Genomic DNA, 19764 nt, shown 5'->3' on the forward strand with positions numbered 1-19764 from the left:
TTATTTTGTTTATCTTGTTCTTGAACTTATTGGTGGTTGGGGTCTTTTAAATTAATCATTCAGTTTTCACAAACCCATGCATGGTTTCCGAATTAAAAATGGCTTCAAATTACAACACATTGTATGCAGGATGGCATTAACGAATTTTCTCGGTAGCAAGGACTGCTTTCTTTGGTTGATAACTGATGTTGAAAATTGACTGACGTTACATCTGCTTTGTATAGAAAAATAACTAAGGAGCAACATGATGAGCTATGTATTACCTGCTGCTCTGTTCTTATTTTAAAGGACTTTAATCCGAAGGTCATCCGTCCCTGTATTTACTGTTGGTTTTTCAGAACGCTTCTAGCTCGTTTATTTCTCGACAGATCGTAGAGTTCGTCTCCAAAACCTCAGTTCTTTTTCATTTCTATTTACTTTGTTTGCGGAGATACAAATCTTACAATTCATTCGTCTCCGAAACCTCAGTTTAAGGTACGGTAATGTGTTCAATAGTGAAATATATGATAGTGAATGAGCTGATGACCACCTATGCATCCCCTATCACAGCCATCATTTTGATTGTACGATATGTGCATACGCCGAAAGATGTCCGGCGTTGAACATTTAAGAAGTACAAAGCCTTCGGAAAAAAATCAAGAATTAACTATAAGACAGCGAGAAAAAATTGAGAAAGTTTGTAAAAAAACGCAAAAACACAACACCAAAGGCTCTTTTCAGAACCCCCAACATGTTCATGAAGAGTAAACAGTAAACTAATCCATTTTTCAGGTAGATAGGTAGGTATTCACGTAGCAGAAGATAATAAAACAATATATTTAAAATATATATTTAGCAAAAGCTGTCCCCTTTGTATAGTCCTACGTCACTCCGGTTATGTCCCCGACATTACCCACCCGTCTTTTTGGTAAAGAGCTTTTTTGTTTCAAATCACATCAGAATTCATAATTTGTGGCTAAAAATGATAGTTAACATACAAAAATTCGAAGCTTCGAAAATTTATAAAAACTCGATGTTTCAGTTTTTATAAATTTTTCGAAACTTCGAATTTTTGCTCAGCTCTCTAGAGCTGAGAGCACAAGGCAGACAATCGGATATCCCCGTCCGGGATATCTTAGGTAGCCGTGATCCTTCTGCTTCATCTATACCTGTTTCTCAGAAACGTCGATGTCAACGTTTAATGATGTTTCCTTCGTTGTGTCCCTGTTTCATATCTCTCCTATCCGATCTATGCCGTACGACTAATCGAAAGTGAATATAATGTTCTCCTGAGGACAACATATGCAGCGTACGTAGATAGACTTCAAGCAGGTTTGAAGCTGAACCCGTCATCATTTTGGGCTTTCGTTAGATCTCAAAAATCATCGAAACGCATTCCATGCAATGTAGAATACGAAGGACGCAGAGCAATTCTTCAAAAGTGTTTTCCGCATCACCTCTCCTGTATCCAATTCGGAAACAAGTAGTCTTACACCTTTACATGATGTGCACCTACCACATTTTCGTTTTTCTGCCAGAGACGTTTTTGAAGCGCTGAACGACGTGGACCCCTCCAAAGGACCCGGTGTGGATGGATTGACGCTGTTCATTGTCAAGAGGTGTGCAGCTGAACTGGTTGCATCTATAGTGCTAATTTTTAATCGCTCATTAGCCGAGTGTACGTTCCCGTCGATGTGGAAAACTGCAAAGATGGTCCCAATCCACAAAGCAGAAAGCATAAATCTCGTTGAAAACTATCGTGGAATATCGATACTGTGTTGTTTGGGCAAAGTATTCGAAACAGTCGTCCATCGTTTTCTGAACAATGCTGCTAAACCTCTAATCAGCGAGTTTCAGCATGGTTTCGTCGAGCGTCGTTCAACAACGACCAATTTGATGGAATATTGTAACATACTATTCCCTGCAGTAGAATCCCGTTGTCAAGTAGATTAGATCTACGTAGACTTCTCGAAGGCTTTTGACGTGGTTCCGCATACCCTTGTAGTCGACAAACTTTTAGTTCTGGGCTTCCCAAGTTGAATAGTCGATTGGTTAAGGTCCTATCTTACTGGGCGGTTAGCTTTCGTACAAGTGGATCACGAAGTCTCTGCACCGTTCGACGTTACATCTGGAGTTCCTCAAGGAAGCGTACTCGGGCCTCTCATCTTTATTCTATATTTAAACGATCTCGCCCACCGTCTGTCATCGAGAAAACTATTCTTCGCAGACGATCTGAAAGTCTTCAGGGTGATTACATCAGTCCTGGATTGTCAAGTTTTGCAAACTGACATAGATCGACTTTTGTTGTGGTGCAATGAAAACGGTATGAACGTGAATATCAAGAAATGCAAATTAATCTCTTTCACCCGCTGCCAAACTGCTGTTGAATTCAGTTACCATATCGATTCGACAGCTCTTGATCGAGTCAAATCCATACGTGACCTAGGTGTAATAATGGACAGTAAGCTTAGATTCAGTGAACATGTTGTGGTAACTGCAGCCAAGGCTTTCTCTGCACTGGGATTCATCCGTCGCCATACAGCATTCATCACTGTAGAAATTCGCCCAGTAGACCGATCCTTTTGAAAATTTTAGACAGTAAAATAAAAACTATTAAACAACTTTTGGCATTTTCTTTTTATTCATACTTCGAGCCCAAGCCCGTATGCTCGCACCTTCCTCTTTACCCCGTCCATAAGGTTCTGTACAACGTCAGGTTGTAGTTTTTTTTGAACAGAAATCCATTTTCTCTTGAAGTCCGCCTCCGATTTGACAACTTTTGGGTTCTTCCGGAGGGCCTGCTTCATAATCGCCCAATATTTCTCTATTGGGCGAAGCTCCGGCGCGTTGGGCGGGTTCATTTCCTTTGGCACGAAGGTGACCCCGTTGGCTTCGTACCACTCCAACACGTCCTTTGAATAGTGGCACGAAGCGAGATCCGGCCAGAAGATGGTCGGGCCCTCGTGCTGCTTCAATAGTGGTAGTAAGCGCTTCTGTAGGCACTCCTTAAGGTAAACCTGCCCGTTTACCGTGCCGGTCATCACGAAGGGGGCGTTCCGCTTTCCGCAAGAGCAGATCGCTTGCCACACCATGTACTTTTTGGCAAACTTGGATAGTTTCTGCTTGCAACAGGCCCGGTAGCTGACGAAAGTCCGCTTTGACGTAGGTTTCGTCGTCCATTACCAGGCAATGCGGCTTCGTCAGCATTTCGGTGTACAGCTTCCGGGCTCGCGTCTTCCCCACCATGTTTTGCCTTGCGTCGCGGTTAGGAGCCTTCTGAACGTTGTATGTACGCAGGCCCTCCCGCTGCTTGGTCCGCTGGACGAATGAACTTGACAAATTCAGCTTATTGGCGACATCCCGGACCGAACTTCTCGGATCACGTCTGAACTGCTTAACTACGCGCTTAACTGTGATCTTTTTCACTGACGGAGCATCCATTTTTGCCGTTCTTCACCTTCCGGTCGATGGTTAGGTTCTCGAAGTATCGTTTTAGTACTCTGCTGACCGTGGATTGGACGATTCCCAGCATCTTACCGATGTCCCGATGTGACAACTCCGGATTCTCGAAATGAGTACACAGGATTAATTCACGACGCTCTTTTTCGTTCGACGACATTTTTCCAAATTTACGAAAAATTGACAGTGAAGCATGGCCAACGTGATCTATACACTCTTATCTGATTATAAGCGAAAGCTGAAGTTATAATTCCTAAAAATTAAATTTCTACAGCGTTTTTTCCGTGATGCAATTAGATGTGACACACCCTTTATATGCTCTCAAATCACTATACTGCTCGGTAGTGCGCAGTGTTATGGAATATGCAGCGCCAGTTTGGGCACCGTATCACGTCTCACATTGTCTGAAACTTGAACGAGTACAGAAGCACATCATCCGATTCGCTCTTCGCCAGTTTCCCTGGGCTAACCCTGCAGAGTTACCACCGTACACATCACGTTGCCTGCTGATTGGTTTGGAATCATTATCGGCCAGACGTCTTAAGCTGCAGCGAGTGTTCATTTTTGACGTTCTCACAAATCGTTTGGATTGTTCGGCATTACTTCAGAGTATCAACATAAACGTCCCCTCTCGTGCTCTTCGTCACCATAATGCTCTTCGGCTGCCAGCCAACAGGACAAACTATGGATACAACAATCCTTTTAGTGCATGTATCCGTGCTTTTAACGCTGTTTATGAGAATTTTGATTTCTGTATCAGCAAGGAAGTCTTTGTTAATAGAATTAGGCATTTAGATTAGTTTAAGTTACAGTATGTACGTTATAGTTTCGAAGACTAAGAATAAATAAATAAACTTTTACTTAGTCGCGGCAATACATACACACACTCTTTACAGATACACGGGCCGAAGGTTGTTCAGTCTACTGATCATTCAACAAGAGCCAAAGGTTCTACCGCTCATGACAACTCTACCCGAGCTGATAATTGTGCCGGCTAGTGACCGTTCTATCTTGGATTCCTCGAGTCGAGAAGAAGCACCACGCTAGATATGGGGTACAGACTAGGGGGGCGTTGCTGATTAATGGTCAGCTGCATCCCAATAGGAAGTATTCCGTGTCGGGCACACGTACAGAGCATTGGAGACAGCAACATCCCAATCACGAGAACACTTGTAATACTAACCTCGAGCCAACCGCGAGTAATCGGTTACATATTACTAACATAGATAATAAGAAAAATTGTCAAAATATTGAACTCCCGGCCTCGTCAGACTAACGCTATATGAGCCTTGATAAAAAATATATATTTTGGAAAAAAAAATCAGAAAAATTCAATGTTCCACAAAGTTCGTCAAAAATAGCTTCACCATCTTGAACTCATTTTTTTAATTTTCTACGTGACTTCAAGTGACTTTTCGTTGGCACGAGAACATCCAACAGCGAAAATGTCGACTCTAATTCGGCAACTAAACTATGCACAGCATGCCGGCTAGGACGATTATTACGGCCGAAAGTTGGAGTAGGCGCTATTAAAGGTGCATCCACAGACTCCGAATTTCGGTAATAATTATTAATAATTATTAGGCGTTGCTCATTCGTGTACTTCACCGAGATGAAAATGTTGTTTTTGACTTCTGTTTTGAAATTGACAGATCATTTAAATGTTTTAAGGGTTCGTCCACACGAAAACACAAAACTGTCGAATCGTAAATAGATGATCCTTCATAAGCTTTGGTTTGGGTTTGATCAATTCCCTCGAAACACTGAACACGTCTTACACTTCTGGAACTACAATTTATTCTGCCTTTCTTTTTACAATTCAGCTCAAAGCCTACAACTATTTGATAATTGATAGCACAGCGGTAAACCACAATCAAACAGAAAATTTTGCGCCCTGGCCATACTCTGGGTGCAACTCCCCCGCCAATCTAAAATAAGCGTCAGGTTGAAACACCCCGCACGCGTAGATCAAAGGGAACGCAAATGTAAAACCATCATTCCACGTCTCCTCCCCCACCATGCCGTTGGTGCTACTGATGATGATGTTTCTCGCGACATCCGAGAAGTTTACCAACACCCCCCCCCCCCTCCGGTAAAACAACGAGTAGGAAGTAGTCATTCACACTTACTTCGATTTCGTAAACGCATACCATTCTAGCGTGTGTTTTATTGTGCGACAGAGAAGGTGACAGTCCCAAACCGTTCGATCGATGTTTTGAAACCAGCAGCTGATGTTGGGACGATGTAACAGCGACCGGACCACGCGTGCACTAATTCAAGCGTTGAGTCAGTCGATCATGATCGCGCTCTCTTTGTGTGCAGCCGGTTACGCTTATGATTGATTGGATTGCGTTCCTATCGGAATGCTTCAACTAGATTCACAGACACAGCTGAATGCTTCCTCGGGAGTTCCCGAGTTCTATGTTTAGCAACTGCAACGTGGACACTGACGGCTCTAGTCCTAGCTCACCCAGTGACCGACTCTCTGCAGTCAGCTACCTTTAACACATAAGTATTTTCAAGATATCGGTATATTACTTTGAGCAATTGATTCTGCGATGAATTGAATTTTCTTTCACGGAACAGTAACCGGCCTTATCCTTCCCCAAAATTACTTAGGCGCCGTGTTCTCACAGTGAGGTAAAATTTAAATTATATTGAAAGGCTATTTTCGCCCAGGGCCAGGTGTTTTCCGCCGCCGGAAGTTAAGTGAAACGAATACACATCCTCTTGACCGCAGTGAGGGACATGTAGAGTCATTTCCCTCATTTTTTTAGGAGAAAAAAAAAGTGAATGTATGGCTTGTGTCGACCTTCTGAGTTGAAGATTCTCAGGAACAACATAATTTACCGGTAGCGTGACGGCGCTTGAAAACTATCGTGACGCACGGTTTTTCTCTAGACAATTTCCATTAACGCTAGATTTATAATCGTTCACATTGAACGAGAACGAAGTGCGGGATCACCTAAAACAACGCAAAAAAAAAATATTAGTTCCGCTGTTGATCAATAGATGGTTCCAATAATAAGTGCTGGTCGATTTCGGCATCAATAATATGTGGTTTCAATAAGACGGTGCCACTTGCCACACAGCGCACGTTACAATGGAAAGTAAGTTTGGTATTCCGAGAGATGAATCTGTCGATTGACTGTAAAAGTAAAAGTAAAAGTAAAAGTAAAGTAATTGACGTTCTGTTCAAAATTTTAAATCATTTGTTTTTTTTTCTGGAAGGCGAAAACACTGTAGAAACAGAAAACGGACAATCGTCGCTGCAATAAACAGAAAGAGGTCATTTCCGCTGTTGTAGAGCAGGGGCAGTCATCGAGCCGCCCCTTGAAAGGAAGGCATTAGTCGCTGCCTAAGATCTAAAAAGGAAAGAATCACGTGATCGAGGAAAGACCTTCATGCCTACCTGGAGTTGAACTAGGCACCAGTCGTCGAATTGAATTGGAATAAAAAGGTTAAAAAACCGTTAAGGTAGTACAGGGGTACTCAATGTGGTCGATATTGATTTTTCAGGGGTCGACATGTACGAAAATTGATTTTGGGAGTCGACGAGGTTCAAAAATTGACCCCCATTAATTACAACAATTTTTGTTTGAAACTATCAAGATACGGTATAAGTTGTGTTATGTGATCCAACTTGATTTCTAGTTGAACTATTATTGTTGTACCTTTCAAAAACTCACAAATAAATGAGCGCGCATATGTTCGTATAAGATGAAAAATTAGGCAAGTGCATTCGGAGTTTGCGCTCTGGAATTTGTTGGAACTTGAATACACTCATTTGCTAATTCAATTCAGGAGACTACATTAGTAGAAATAGAAAGAAAGTAACCAGGTTCTCATAATACTGATTTTTTTTTTTTTTTGAAACTGAGCCAGCTTCATTTTGATTGCCGACGAATCGAAGGATCTGTCGAAGAAATAGTCACTAGCCTTAAGGTAGCCGTACACTGTTTGTCCGGAGGTCAGATAATTGACACTTTTTGACAGATATTTTTTGGTTTGAAATTTGTACAAACACTATTTTGTTTGCAACTCTTCAATTATCAACAGTGGTAAACAATGTCAAACATCGAACATGGAAAAATTCGACTGAAATACTTAAGATTACCTAACCATTTACCGACAGGTTCGAATATTTTTTTTTTTTTCCAAAATATATATTTTATTAAGGCACATGCGGCGTTGGCCTGACGGGGCCGGGAGTCCAATATTTTGACAATTTTTGTCTTACAACTATGTTAGTAATATGTAACCGATTACTCGCGGTTGGCTCGAGGTTAGTATTACAAGTGTTCTCATAATTGTTATGTTGCAGTCTTCGATGCTCTGTACGTGTGCCCGACACGGGATACTTCCTATTGGGATGCAGCTGACCATTAATCAGCAACGCCACCCTTGTCTGTACCCCATATCTAGCGTGGTGCGTCTTTCTCGCCTCGAGGAATCCAGGATAGAATGGTCACTAGCCGGCGCAATCATCAGCTCGTGTAGAGTTGTCATGAGCGGTACAACCTTTGGTTCTTGTTAAATGAGGTTCGAATAATAGACCAAAAAAATATTTTAGGCATCCAATAACTAAATATTTGCTAGTCGTGTTTTGTGTCGGATATATTTGATGAGTACACGTTGATCAAATTTTATCTGTCAAAAAGTGTCAAATATTTGGCTTCGGTCAAACAGTGTATGAGAACCCTTAGTAGCCAGAACTAGCTATTGAAAGGATGGTATACTGTTCGTGAGTAATTGTTTTTATGACCTTATACAGGTTACCGTAACCGATTCTGGAACGTTGTGTAACGAGATGGTTTCGTTGTTCAAGAAGGACGAAATCGCATACAAAATTGTTTTGATTAGCTATGGGGCTGATGGAGCAAGGACCATGACTTTACCAGGCAACTCACTTGGCGCTTTGCTTAAAAGAGATTGTCCATCGCTTTACATTATGAAGTGTATTTGCTATAGTTCTGCCTTATGCTCTTCGTACCAATAGCTGTCTTAGCTGCATTCCCTTGAGGACTAGTAAGTGTAATGAGATTCAAGATATTCTTGAATTAAAACCTTTGAAATTGCTGCATCCATGCGCGACTAGATGGCTTCCACTGCAAAAAGTGCTTGACTGTACCACTCTGAATCTACTTTGAATTTGTGAAACATATTAATCATGTTCAGAACGCCTAAGTGGTACTCCATAAATAATATTTGCCTTTATGCCGCTTCGAAATATTACTCTAGAATCAAAATAAGATCGAAAAAGCACCACTGGCAGTGTTGCGTTGATTCGACGACCTCCGAACTTCAGTTCAATCTGCTCGATCTGGAAACGAAACACTAGATAAGCTTCAGCGATGAAGAACCGATAGTGATAAAAGAATTGATTGATGCTCCCGAACCAGTTCTGATCCCTGTTGAACTGCTGTTGCGGAAGAATTGCACCCTCTATGAAGCTGACGTAGGATTGCAATTTATGCTAGAATAGCTAGAACAGCAACAATCAGAAATTTCGAAGCAGCTCCTTGAAGCCCTGATTGGGTGGATTGTAGAAAGACGATTCGTATATGAATAATCATTCTGCTCGTGATCGAGACCCAAATCATGATGACTTTGGCGTCTTCTATCAAACGTCACGGACTGCATTGATCAAGCAGGCATTTGAAATCGTTCGTGACTTGATGAAATTTGACGATGATGGTATTGATTCAGTAGCTGGACAACAGGAGGAAAAAACATACACTGGATGATGCAGAATCTGAAGAACAGTTGAGCATCAATGAAAGACTTGAACGAAGATTTCAACAATCAAAGGTATCAACATCCAGCCCAAGCTAAGCGTCTATAAACAGATTGATGAAAACACTCAGACAAGAGTTTTCGTACAGAGGACAAAAGAGGCAGATACATGACAATGGTATTCGATGCTCTTTGTTCTTTGAACGTGCGTCTTCATCTTCTGGAAATTTTGTCAATGAAACCCGATCAAGATAAGAAAACGGAAAAATTCACATTCTCTGTGTCCTTAAGTATTACTTTAACCAACCAAACTAAGTAGCAAAAACTTTGAAAATGCTTTTTGTTAACTAATCATTATCAATGAAAGCCATTCATTCAAGAAAATGTTTTATAGTATATTTACCGTATATTTACCGATAATTCACAGGTTTTACCGGTAATGGAATTTTCATACCGAACAACCGGTTATTGAAATTTGGGCACGACATGGTAAACCCTGGTGCACATGTCTGCAACCATCAAGTTTAAGTAAAATGCGTCGATAAATGATAAGAAGAAATAACTGTTAAACCACATTTTACACATCAGACGTAAAAATGTTGATTGATTTATTGTGTTGAATTAAGGAGACTTTAAACATTTGCAGTTCTAGCTCTAAGAAGGACCCTTGTGGACAAAATCAATCCAAACCGCTTCTTCACCTGCCTTGAGAAAGACACTTCATTGTCATTGCTCGTCAGCTAACCGTGTCCACTTCCACAAACATCAAACGGCGTTCTTGTGGGAATGTTCAATAAAATTCGCAAATCAATATAAAAAATGTCGACAAAAATTCACACAAATCCAGACTTTTGATTTTCCAACATCCACATTTCTGTTCAATACGTCTGGCAACCCTGGCTTAACCCTTTATAAGGCCGTGGAAACTAGGCAAGGAGTCGACTCAAAGTTCAGAGAACATAATCCTTACATGATGAAGTACACATACGAGGGCGTTCCGACAAGTACTTAGGCTACAAAAAAGCAGAAAATTTGGAAAAGTGGCGATTTATTTCCCAACATAGTCTCCTTTTAGCTCGATACACTTGATCCAGCGATGCTCCAACTTCTTTAATCCATCTGAAAAATACTTTTTCTCGAGGTTTGCAAAGTAGGCCTCCGTAGCGACGATGACCTCCTCATTCGACTCAAATTTCTGCCCGGCGAGTGACTTTTTCAAGTTTGGAAACAAAAAAAAAGTCGCAGGGGGCTAAATCTGGAGAATACGGTAGATGGGGCAGCAGTTCGTAGTGCAATTCGATCAATTTGATCTTACAGTGGAAAACTTAACAACTTGTTGCATGTTCAACGAATTTAAACAGAATTTTTTGCCGGCGCTTTGATTAATCAAAATATTGAAATAATATTCCAAGTGCGGCAAAAAAAGTTATGCGGGTGGCAAAATAGTAGTTGCGGCCTTATAACAGGTTAACCAACCGAAGTTTTTAAATTTGTAAGAATTTTGTATGAATTAGACAAAAACTAGAAATAGATTTTTGTTCAAAAAATTTGGCTATAGGGGTCTGAGGTATCCCTTAATTCTGAAAAGTGGTCTATTGTTCAAAATAGTTTGAGAACCCCTGAGCCCGCAAAAATGTACACCGAGTCGGTGTCAAATGAGGTTAACGTGTTATATCATGTAATATTGGTAGTTGAATTCTTTGCATTCGGATGTGATTTTTCAATAGGACCGAAGCAAATATCGCGTTAAGGATAAAGAATAAATTTGGAAAGAAGTTGAATAGTTTGAGCTCGCTTGCCTGTTTGTGCATCGAGAATACACGGAAGATTGGGTTGATGATTTTGCTGCCGTCGTTCGTTTTTCAAATAGAACCAAATTATTATCCAAATTATATATCCTTTATATAAATAAATTGAAATTGGAATTGAACTTGCACATGTAACCTCAATTTGTCTAAAGCCAGGCGCATCGCCGGCGAGCTTTTTGAATGAATTATTGAAATTTTACAAATCACACATGCTCGGATTATAAAATGAAAATCACGCTATTATCATCAAACCTGATAAAACACCAGCTGGGGAGCACGTGTGGATATCCAATGCGAATGTTGTTGAAGACATTGCTGGCGACTGCACAACGACGCAAGAAATTGTGATTCGAAGATGAAACAATAATATGGAGTTCATCATCGACACACATCATTCATACGATGTTTTCTATCTACTTCTTCGATGATACTAACGTTCCTAATGTTTGCCGTCTAAACGTAGTGACAAGCTCTACAATACGTGTGACCACAGTGCAAGTCACAAGGAATCTCTTTGACGAAAATACACTGGCCGTTCTGAAGGGACAACACGGATATTGCAAAAACTTTAAAAAACGAGATTCCGCTGCAAACACTTCATTCATTATGAACACCATTACGCATTTTGAATTAAGTGAATTTTTATATGAATCGTCTGATGATTCGACGTGATCAGGACAACGTCATTCTACGATGTCGTGAGCTATGCCAAAAATTCATGGTCGACATACATGCAAAGGTAGAGAGCGAACGACTGCGATTGATTCGACAGAATCAACAGAAGCGGCGGAAGAAGAATGCATTCACTTGCGAGACGCTATCATGATTAAAACCGACACAGCCTTTGCCATTGCCAGGCCAAAACGTATGCATGACATTACAGCACGTGTATTCAAAAAAACAATGAAGTCTTCAATGAGCACAATAACAACATTACACGTATTCGTTTGAAATAAGCACGCTTTCAAAACAAACATTATAGATGAAAATAGTAATAATTTTCATTCAAATTCAAGCAATTTTAAATTGCTGATAGAGATTATTTTTCATCAACGAGACAGCAGTTGAAAGATATTGATATTTATTTTCTTATTTTTTCTTATCTAACCACAAAAATATATTATTTTTTCACTTTACAATTATCTTCTAAGAGATCAAACATGTCAGTTACGTTAATAAAATACATTGGATTAAGAAAAGTAATGGTTTTTTTTTCGTCGGCGGTCATCGTCTTGGCGTTTCATTTCTCGGTATGTCAAACACAACTATGAACACATGTCACGAACATTTCATTTTGTCTATTGAACGACGATGCGCACCGTCACTATCGGCGGCATAAACATCAAACACACTTCCGTTCAAATCGTTTCATTCGTTCTAGTCTGTCGATCACATTCGATCGATTTTATAGATCGTTAAAACATTTAAACACACTATCAATATATTGATTATTTTTTTATTTAGCAAACAACATATCCATTAGCAATAATTTATATTGCAGAACAACGTTTGCCAGGTCAGCTAGTATGTATATAAGCTGGCACCTGCTCGATAATCCATGTAGCTGTAAATGCGATGTGAGATGAGGATGTTCTCGCTCACACGTCTATGCATTACGTACTTCTCTCCCAATCCCACTTTTTTTCTTCAGCCGAACTGAACGATTATTCAGCGAAAAACGAAGTATCGATGATAGTTCAATACAGATGGGTGCCATTGACTATGGATTAGATAGTGGAGAATACGAAATGTTTGATATAGTGTATAGGATATTTCACCACATCAAAGAAACCACATTGATGAAAGCAGTAGTTATAACGAATGCCGCTATCGCTCGTCGTTTCCAATTGGTGGGAGGGGGGGTATTATTTGTGCTGAGTATTTCCGAGGAGAAATCCATTTTATTCATTTTATTCGATAGATAGAGAATATTTCACAATGTCAAAGAAACCGTCTCTTTCGATGCAAGCAATAATGCCAATACTGAATATTCACGAATGTTTCAATCGATCGTCGATTCGTATTATTTTGGTATATGATTTGCACTGGGTATCCTGAGATCCTTTTCATTTCAAATTTCCAGCTCAAAAGAGTTGAATTTCACATATTTCCCTGTATCAATTATAATTCAATACTTATACTCACCCACTCACACATTTACAAGAGGACTTTCAAAATATCCAAAATATTCATTAATTGAGAATTGATTCAGATGCAACTTCAAACAAATGATAACTAAGCCAACGGTAGTCCTACGTCTACCATGCGATTCTAGTACTAGTTTTTGTTCAACTTGACAGTATTATATGATTCATGTTCCAAGAAATGAACCGATCTATGTTCAACTCAAAGTATTGTTTATTGGTTAAGTTAAAATTGAGGTTAGGTTCAGATTGAATGAATATTGTCTGATTGCATCTATAAAATACCGTTTCATTGGTCTTGATTCCAGCGGCTACTTACATCGGTTTGAAACGTACAAAACAGGTGGCACAAAAACGGATGCTTCGTACCCAGCGCCAGCACCTTCCGCTCGATCAGCGTGCAGTCGACGTCGTCATCCTCCAGCACGACGTCCTTCTTCAAACATTTCACCGCATAATAGTACTCTGTGTTCCTTAGCTCAGCTAAAAATACCTGTTCGAAATCCGGAATCGCAAGGTTAGGAGACAATCCGGGTGAAAGGTAGATCGATACGTACCTTTCCAAAACTACCTTTCCCTAACACAGTCAAAAAATGGAAATCATCGACGTTGTATTTCCTAAAGCGGGGTATTACCGTGGCCGGAGCTGTGAGTTTACCCGTTTTCTGAAATTGCGCATACGTGTAGGATGTTTCTGTGGAAAGAAAGCAAATATCAATATTAGTAACCTGTTTTGATCAGAGCAGCCGATGGTTGGAAGATCGATTCTCACTGTCTACACGTCAAACCTCCCCTTGTTGATGATCTTCTTGTGAATGGTTTTGTGTTGAAACAAACGAAACGACTGTACGATTTGACCCACCGGTCGGAGCAAGCTCCCGATGAGATTAACCACGGGTTCCAGCATCGCAGCCAGCGCCGCCAAAACATTCTGCACGAACACAATCGGCGGTTGAATCAACCCGTTGAAAACAACGGCCAGCAGAGGTTTGAACAGATAGTCGGCAGTAATCTGCAGGAGTCCAACGACTACAGCCCGCAGAATACCGTACAGCAAGAAGCGATAAAGCTGCAGGCAGAACGTGATTGCAAAGGTGAGCCCTATGTTGAGCGTCCCGAAGATCTCCGCCCAGAACTTGGTCGCGTGATGATGCGTTGACTGGGCCAGAGCTTCGGTAACCAGATGTGGGGGACAGTCGGTCGTTCGGTAGAACTCCGAACTGCCGTGGTCGAAGTAGTAAATTTCCATGTTTTCAAATTGGCCCTGCAGCTGGGAGTCGTGCGGATCGGGTTCGTCACGCTCTTCACGATCCACGGGGTTTTTAGATTCTAACTTGGGTGGGTGGGTTGTTTGATTGAATTTGAAAAAGACCCGCTTCAGGTTTTGCTTGAATTTTGGCTTGGGTGGTTCTTTGCCGCCGGACCGAGAGGCGCATCCGTCACAGCGGGTTCGGGTGTAAATGTTTTTGCGATTACCGGTCGTCATCCGTTTGGGTAGCTGATGTTTCGGAATCAGCTGGAATTCAATCTTGGAGGGTGACTTGTTCAAAAGATGCGAAGGCACTCTCAGCTCGTAGTATGGCATCACGGTAGATTCCGATGTGGTGGAATGATATTCACTGGTAGTATTGGTGAGATTTCGATCGTCGCTAGTGTTTGGCCTGTGTTCTGCCATGGCGTTTGATTGTGACAAGATTGACGTTTGGAAGTTTTTGAATGATCGTATACTTGGGTTACTTTGATTGGAACAAATGTAGCTCATGGATAGCTTTTCGTTTAGACAAAAGTAATGAATTCAGAATGATTAAAGACAGAGATGATAACTTCAATTTATTGTTTTTCGTCAGTTTACCTCAAACAGAGTTACTAAATAACCGTAAATGATAATTGCTAACGTCGCTATTCCCTGTCTCACTCTTGTTTGGTTCCGTGATTCCCCTGCAGACGGGCAGCCATTTTCCATGTTCCTACCGGCTGGTCATAATAATGCCAATATTATATCGGCTACGAATGATGTTGTTCTATTTTTAGGCTCTGTCCATCCTTCAAATGAGAGACGTTAGGATATTTTCGGCACGTCCTCAAGACGATCGGGTGCCAAACTCAGCACAACAAATCAGCAAAACGGGACGGGATCGGACGGTAATTAGCATTAATCAGAGGGTTCATTACTTTTACCACCTCGGCTGAACCACCACCACTAGCCGCCAATTAATCTTGCATCTGTTTTGATCATTTCTTTTTTGCTGCGACCAGTATATCAACTCCCCGACGGCAGAGAATAATGATCACCTGGAAGAGTTACAAATCTTGCCACGAAATAGGTCGTGGTGATTTATCGCGCTCTAAATGGCCAACTTTCAGAAGCCAGACACTGTGTTGATCTACAGTTAGATGATATCGATCGGGAGTATTTCCATCAAAATTTTACAAGATAGATTATTCCCACCGATCACATGTCGGGCAACACATCGTCACTTTTTTTTTTTAAACAGAACAGTTGTCGGAGGGAAGAAAGAGAGCGCAAGTGCAAGAGTGAAAGAGCGAGTCGGCCACTACAGGTGATTTTATTTATAAACAGAACAGACTATTATACGAACTATTTTTAGCGATCTTTTTTTCTTTCCGCGAACTATTTTAGTCCGTTGCTTCTTGGGAGTGCTATAAGAAAATAGCGAACGGTCCCAGACCGAACCGAGGGGCGACCTGGTGGCGGGACTGTGTATTTTTGTTTGGAAAGGAGAGTAAAAGAACCGATTCGTGATATGATTGCGAATAAATTAAATTAACAATAGAATGTAGCGAATGGTTTCATCGCCTCAGAAGTGCAGATTATACTAGGGAAAACCGGGTAAAACTGATACTGTGGATAAAACCGACACATTCTGATTTTTCCAGTTTGAAACCTTTTTTTTTTTGCAAATTTTCTGATCCCTATATTTCTTACGTTTCGATTCATCCTATAGCGGCGGAAGTTGCGTTGCTGTCAAAAAAAAACCAACAAGAAATCGGCCAGCAAACAGTCGCTACACCCAAACTAGCGTTAGCAGAAAACATTTGAAATGAACAAATAAAAACAGCTTTTTCAAAAGCTTTAAAGTGTTTTTATGTATGGGAACAGCCATCTCTTTCTTTTAATTGAACGTAAGCTTGGGATTGTACAAAAAAAAAAAAATCTAAACGATGACAACAAAGATCGAACTAAGGCCGGCTGGAATACAAGGCTGTTTTACACGACCACACTATCCACTGATGCTGTTGCATAAATGCGTGATAATATTACACCTAATTATAAAATGAAGTTGAAAAGTGTTTCCTAAGAGCGAAAAGAGAGCATAAACCAGAATCTATATCATTTTCAGCCTGGATCGAGGTTGTTTCAAAGTATGCGAAAGCTTTGATGCGTGCTAATTTGCGATGTGTTCCTTGTTTCGCTCGTTCATAGTGCTGCAAATGGTTCCAAACTGTTTTATGGTCTATACCCAGTTCCTGGCCAATCGAGCGAGTACTCACATGCCGGTCTACTTGGATGATTCCAACGATTTTATCGGTTTCCACGACGATTGGCCTACCAGTACGGGGTATATCTTCGACACCCACTACACCAGAACGAAATTGATCAAACCAACGCTGTGCTGTGCGAATCGTTACAGTATCGGGTTCATAAACTACACGATTTTTTTCGGTCGCCTTCGTTGCAGTTTTACCTCGCAGGTAGTAAAAACGTAAAATATGGCGAATTTCTTGCTTGGTGGACTCCATCTTTGACGCACTATAACTTGAGACTGAAAAGGACAATCACAACACTGTCAAAATACTTGTAGCACAGATTGTCGTCTTTAAATAGCCGTATAGTATGACCCGATGCGATAAGTACAACACAATAAATGTTTAAGTGCTGCCATATATTGACAATATACGACATTTCTTTTTCCCCAACCCAATATTATACAAATACTTTACAAGTATGGAAGAGCAGTACAATTTCTGTTCTTTTTAGGCTCATTTAATGTAATAAATCGGGATGCCAAAACATGCGCAAAATATAATTTTGGGTGTAGAGGAATTTGAGTGTTTTAGTTGGAAAATTCGGTGTAATCGTAGTCCATCCGGTGTAAAACCGCAACCAACGTTGTGCATGGCATGTCAACAAAAAAGGCAGCCAGGTGCGATCAAAACTTCCGGGTTTTCTTCGGAACAGGAGCAGGAATTTGTCCATCACCTGCTCGATCTTGAGAACTGTTTTTATGAGAACCTCATTACTGATATTCGTCGTCTGGCTTTAGAATTCGAAAAAAAACAACGTGAAAAACCCTCTAAAGAAAAAGATACTTACTAGCTGAGATTTATAGAGCAAAATCCGAACCATTCGTTTCGCAAACCTGAAGCTACATCAGCAGCTAGCTATGAGGTTCAATGAACAGTTTTTTTTTAATTTCTTTGTTTTTTTTTTACGTTGGACTACATCTTTCATTTCTATACGGGGGCGTAAGTTCAAAATTTCAAAAACGAGAGCATTACGCCGGAGCAACCAGATTTGGAGTGTTAATTCCTCCTAATAACAAACGAAATAGAATGATAATCACTTCATTCGAAAGACTACGCGTCATATGCCTCGTACTTATTGATCCAAAAACTTGTTTCAAAAGCTTGAAAATTGCTTCGAAAGCAATAAAAAGGGGTGGGTCATATCTATGATATAACCGAAAGGTTGACGTGGAACTACCTTAGCTTAGCAATCATTCGTTTGTATTGATTAAATTCTTGATTGAATGAAACAGTTTCCAGATTCAATAGAATTCAATATATTTGTTTGTGAGTAAAAAGATTGAACAAATGCCATGTAAAGTCAATTCATGCATTGTGATAGATTGTTCTTCGTTACAAGTAAATTTAATGACAGACCTTTTACGTTTGGTATGATGCTTAGGACAAAATATATGTGCGGAAGAATTATCAAACGTTTGATGAACCAGCCTAAGGCTGAAAATCTCTTTAATAAAGACAAAAAAAATTATCAAACGATTTTTTTATTTTACATTTTCATCTGAAGTTTGAATATCCCAAGTGTACGTACTTCTCGAACCGCGAATTTGCTTGAAATTGGAAAGTTCATTTGCTTCTAGTATCTGCACGATTTTCCCAATGTACCTAAGTTTAGTAGATAGTGTTAGGACAGACATATTCCAGTCTGCACAAAGGCAAGCGAGGACAAAAGTACTCGCAGTTTGCATTTATTTGCAGAGCCGATTTCCCCAGAAACCTTGGTTTTGAAGTCTGTGTTAGGGAAACACATTTCAATCGAAACAAAAATATCCCCGACTTACATGTATCTGCAATGGCAATTTCCCCAAGCTCCATGGATTTGAAGTCTGTGTTAGGGAAACACACCTTGGTTTAGAAATCTCTGTTAGGGAACACATTTTGGTGGAAACAAAAGCTTCCCCTATTTTCATGTGTTCGCAATACCGATTTCTCCATCGCTGCTTGGTTTTGAAGTCTGTGTTAGGGAACATTTTTCGGTGAGAACAAAAGTCCCCCTACTTTCATGTATTTGCAATGCCCATTTCCCAAAGGCTGCTTGGTTTTGATGGCTGTGTTAGGGAAAACGTAAATCGGGCCAATCAAAACGTGGCAATTGGGGCGTTTAGATAACGCCTAATATTTTACAGTTATTCAATTGTTTATCTAATGAAAAATAACATTTTGTTAGTTGCAATACATGCGTAGAAATATTCCCTATCAGTTGATGCAAACATCTTTCCGATCCAATAAGAAATGTTCGAGTTATAAGCATTCGAAATCTTTCGTTTTTTCCTGCATGTTCTGTGTTTAGGTTTTCATTTTACTCCCCATATATTCCGGTTAGACGTAGTCCCACGTCAAAACCTCAAGAAGAAGGTTAGAGGAAAAGCCGCCATATTGGATACGGTAAATGAACAAGAGAAGTGGAAAACAATATGTTCTATATGTGCAGCACTCAAACTTTTACTATACAGCGGCCATGATGTTTGCACCGCACCTTCAGTTATCCATCCGCTTGATTTTGTCGCTGTGTGTGACACATTTCATCTGATGGTGTCAATATGCTTCTCGAATGGCTTTCCAGTGAGATAACGACCCCAAAAATATACCGAAGCTGCTCGTTGTCTGTGGTTTGCTACGAATAAAGTAGTAATTCTTTCTTGGCCAAGTGCCAAGAACTGATAGTCTCAAGAGGAATCCTCAAATTGCCTAGAAGAAAATAATAGCTGCAGATGGAGCATACCATGAATAAATAATTGTTTCTTTTTATAAACTAGCAAATGTGTTTTATTTCACAAAAAACGTTGTTATATGGAAATATCTCCTACACTCCGTGCGTTGGAGATGATCGTTGAAGAAAAAACGGTCTCAATAAAAACGATTTCTCAACATGACAATGCCCGACAAAATATTAAAAATTAAACTAATACGGATAGGCTTCAAAGGAAATCGTATCCCGACCGCTGTTTAACCAGCTATTGTTTTTTTCGTCTAATTATTGTCAATTATGGTTTATTATGTAGGGGAGTAGTACTTTGACATTTTCGCAAAGAAAAAAATTAAGACTTATTGATCACCAGACTTCTTTTTTCACCAGACATAAATAAAAATCA

At 40.2% G+C, this 19764-nt stretch overlaps 1 protein-coding gene and 1 long non-coding RNA gene across 5 annotated transcripts in view; one reads left to right on the forward strand and one right to left on the reverse strand.

Annotated features, from left to right (window-relative positions):
- Positions 1-19764, reverse strand: part of LOC129763338 (titin-like) — a 90840-nt gene that overhangs the window by 14730 nt on the left and 56346 nt on the right. For all 4 annotated transcript variants that reach the window (XM_055762303.1, XM_055762300.1, XM_055762301.1 and 1 more), the window contains 2 exons: positions 13684-13820; positions 13446-13619 (listed from right to left, as the gene is read on the reverse strand). In XM_055762303.1, the coding sequence (XP_055618278.1) occupies positions 13446-13619; positions 13684-13820 (311 nt within the window). The remainder of the gene's footprint in view (positions 1-13445; positions 13620-13683; positions 13821-19764) is intronic.
- Positions 1-19764, forward strand: part of LOC129763340 (uncharacterized) — a 52396-nt gene that overhangs the window by 9665 nt on the left and 22967 nt on the right. The window lies entirely within an intron of this gene.

Source organism: Toxorhynchites rutilus, chromosome 1, assembly GCF_029784135.1.
Source record: "Toxorhynchites rutilus septentrionalis strain SRP chromosome 1, ASM2978413v1, whole genome shotgun sequence".
Taxonomy (NCBI): Eukaryota; Metazoa; Arthropoda; class Insecta; order Diptera; family Culicidae; genus Toxorhynchites; species Toxorhynchites rutilus.